We start from the raw sequence: 2,963 nt of genomic DNA, 5'->3' as shown, positions 1-2,963 counted from the left end.
TTCATTGCCCTCATCATTCTCAAAACATTTGCTCTCCACTTAAGCCCCTGGCATCAGGTCCTCTTTTTTTTCCCCTCCCTCCCCGCTCCCCTCTCCCTCATGAACCCTTGATAATTTATAAATTATTATTTTGTCATATCTTGTCCTGTCTGATGTCTCCCTTCACCCACTTTTCTGTTGTCTGTCCTCCAGGGAGTAGGTCACATGTAGATCCTTGTGATCAGTTCCCCCTTACCAACCGACCCTCCCTCTACCCTCCCAGTATTGCCACTCACACCACTTCTCCTGAAGGGATCATCTGCCCTGGATTCCCTCTGTTTCCAGTTCCTATCTGTATCAGTGTACATCCTCTGGTCTAGCCAGATTTGTAAGGTAGAATTGGGATCATGGTAGTGGGGGGCAGGGTGGGGGAGGAAGCATTTAGGAACTAGAGGAAAGTTGTATTTTTCGTGGTTGCTACATCGCACCCCTCTGCAAGAGGATCTCCAGTGTAAGCCGAGTTTTTTCAGCAGCACATTTTTAATGCAGTTTTTGTGGTAAAATTAGGTGCCTTGGCTGATATTTGGGTCGGCTTATACTCGAGTATATATGGGATTTCCACTATGATAAAAGTCTTTCCTTTTAAAACTGCGTAGCTACCTTGATGGGCTGCTAAAAGCTGTCGTTCAAAACCACCCACCCTTTTGCTGGAGAAAAATGTGGCTTTTGCACTCTTACACAGAATTTCACCTCTGAGACCCACGTGGGCAGTTCTTCCCTGTCCTGTGGGGTTGCTAGGGTTCGGATTTGGCTCCAAGGCAGTGAGTGTTGGTTTGAGTTCATTGAGCCCAGCGGTTCTTAACCTTCCTAATGCCGCAACCCTTTAATACAGTTCCTCATGTTGTGGGGACCCCCAACCATACAATGATTTTCATTGCTATGTCATCACTGTAGTTTTGCTAATATTATGAATCAGGCAAGCCCTCTGAAAGGGTTGTTTGACCCCCAAAGAGGTCGCGGATGACAGGTTGAGAACCGCTGATTGTGTTTTCTGTCTTCCCTACATTTAAGCCTTGTTCAAAATTCAACTGCATGAACTTTAAGATCCATGCCATTTAGATGGTCAGAATTATCCTCGTCCACCCATATAACATTGATTCCTTTTATCTTCTGCAACATCATAATCCTGAGCATTTATTTAAAGTAATCCTCACATCAGTGTATCAGGGTAATTATCACAATTGCTATTTCACAGATATGGACAGTGATATGCAGGACCATTCTCTGTCTTGTCCAGACCAGATAGCTAGCAAGTGAAAAAAAGATTTCAAACTTCAACCCAACACCAAAGACCCTACTGGTTCCATTATGAATGGAATGATCCACATTAGATATAAATTTGCTTCCTCCCCTATTCTGTAAGCATCAGTGGCCCGAACAGGAATATGAAGAGTGTTGCAATGTTGATTTGCATTTTGTCAGCAATATAGTAGTTATTTGCAAAAAAAATCTTCTTGAAGGAACAAACAAGTCCACATTCCATGTGTGTATCATTAATTATTGAATAAATTTAACACCTTGTGCAGATATATATATATAAAAGTTGAGAGTACATTAAAACCCATGAGCCAGAATCTACTTGATGGCAACAAGTTTATATTTTGCTCTATAGCATGTTGTTTAAAGGATTTCTTCTCTATTACTTTTATCCCCTCATCATATTATATTAAAAATTACCATGTAGACCAAGCGAATCCCCAAACCGAAAAGCACCATTATTGTGCTTCTGGTAATTCATTTGTGGTTATACTACATTCTAACGTTGCCTGACAGCATTTTTTCTTTATTATTTTACTCTGGTGATTGGTTATAAAATATAAATTATGTTACACTGTTGAATTTTCTCAGAAATTATTTGTGGTCTAAAACTGTAAGCAACAACATCAAATAAAAATATAATAAGCCTTATAGGAACAACGTGAAGCAAATGTTATCGTATCCATTTTAATGTCCAGTCTGAAGATCATAAAGAATAGGAAACTTCAAAAAGGATTCATTGTCTCCTATAAAATCAGCACTGACAATAATTTATAGGGGTCAAGGACATACTGAGAAATCTTCTACACACCCTCTCACAGGCATAATCTGGATGGGTAATCAAACGTACCTTCATGAGCCTATTGACTAATAATCTTATTTTTGGCACAACGTAGTCATCAAAAGAGCTCTGGTGGCATAGTGGTTGCACAGGGAGCTACTACACAAGTTCAGCAATTTGAAACCACCAGCGGCCCTGCAGGAGAAGGATAAAGCTTTGTGCTTTCATCAACAGTTACAGTCTCAGAAAGTCACAAGGGCATTTCTACCCTGTCTAATAGGGTCGCTATGAATGTGGACTGACTCGATGCCAGTACATTTGTGTGTGTTTTTTTAGTTTGGTCACAAAATGAATGTAGAGACATGTTATGGATCAGGAACTGGAGAGATGTGAGCAGGTATGGCCGTCAAGGAGTGTCAGTGGGATCAGGAAGCCTTTGGACGGAAGGAGCAGGAGTGAAATGAGAGGTGAGGGCAGTCAACAGCATCAGGTGGAGGTCACAGGATCGAAGCTGGCAGCAGCTGATGGATAGAATGGGGTCAATCAGGGCTCTGGATGAAGCTGGAAAGGCAGCATAGTTTCTTCTTTCTGAAAATAGATCACTCTTTTTAGTGCTACCTCCCATCTCCTGACCGGCAGTTAGACTTTGGCCTACTGTTAGTTGCACTTGCTATGAAACTCTTCAAGGTTCAGAAAGCTTTTAAGAAAAGAAATCTGGAAGAAAAGATTCTCTAATAGTGAAACATCAATCCAAGAAGCTATGTTTGGTATCACATCTCTTGAAATTCCTTTGATTTGTTTATGTATCAGGCCCAGGGTAATATTATAGCTCTTGAAAGCTAGTCTCTATTTGTGATTTGGTCTTGTATTCATTGATAAATCATTA

The 2,963-nt window shown here is 40.7% G+C and overlaps 1 protein-coding gene across 1 annotated transcript in view; it reads right to left on the bottom strand.

Moving 5' to 3' along the window:
• QSOX1 (quiescin sulfhydryl oxidase 1) overlaps positions 1–1,777 on the bottom strand; it is a 41,641-nt gene extending 39,864 nt beyond the window's left edge. The window contains exon 1 of the mRNA XM_045297981.1: positions 1,743–1,777. Within this exon, the coding sequence (XP_045153916.1) occupies positions 1,743–1,777 (35 nt within the window). The remainder of the gene's footprint in view (positions 1–1,742) is intronic.
• Positions 1,778–2,963: the final 1,186 nt, after the last annotated feature.

This window comes from Echinops telfairi, unplaced genomic scaffold (genome assembly GCF_000313985.2).
Source record: "Echinops telfairi isolate 266 unplaced genomic scaffold, ASM31398v2 ScPeMD7_7424;HRSCAF=8462, whole genome shotgun sequence".
In the NCBI taxonomy this organism is placed as follows: Eukaryota; Metazoa; Chordata; class Mammalia; order Afrosoricida; family Tenrecidae; genus Echinops; species Echinops telfairi.
This window is presented reverse-complemented; position numbering and strand designations above follow the sequence as displayed.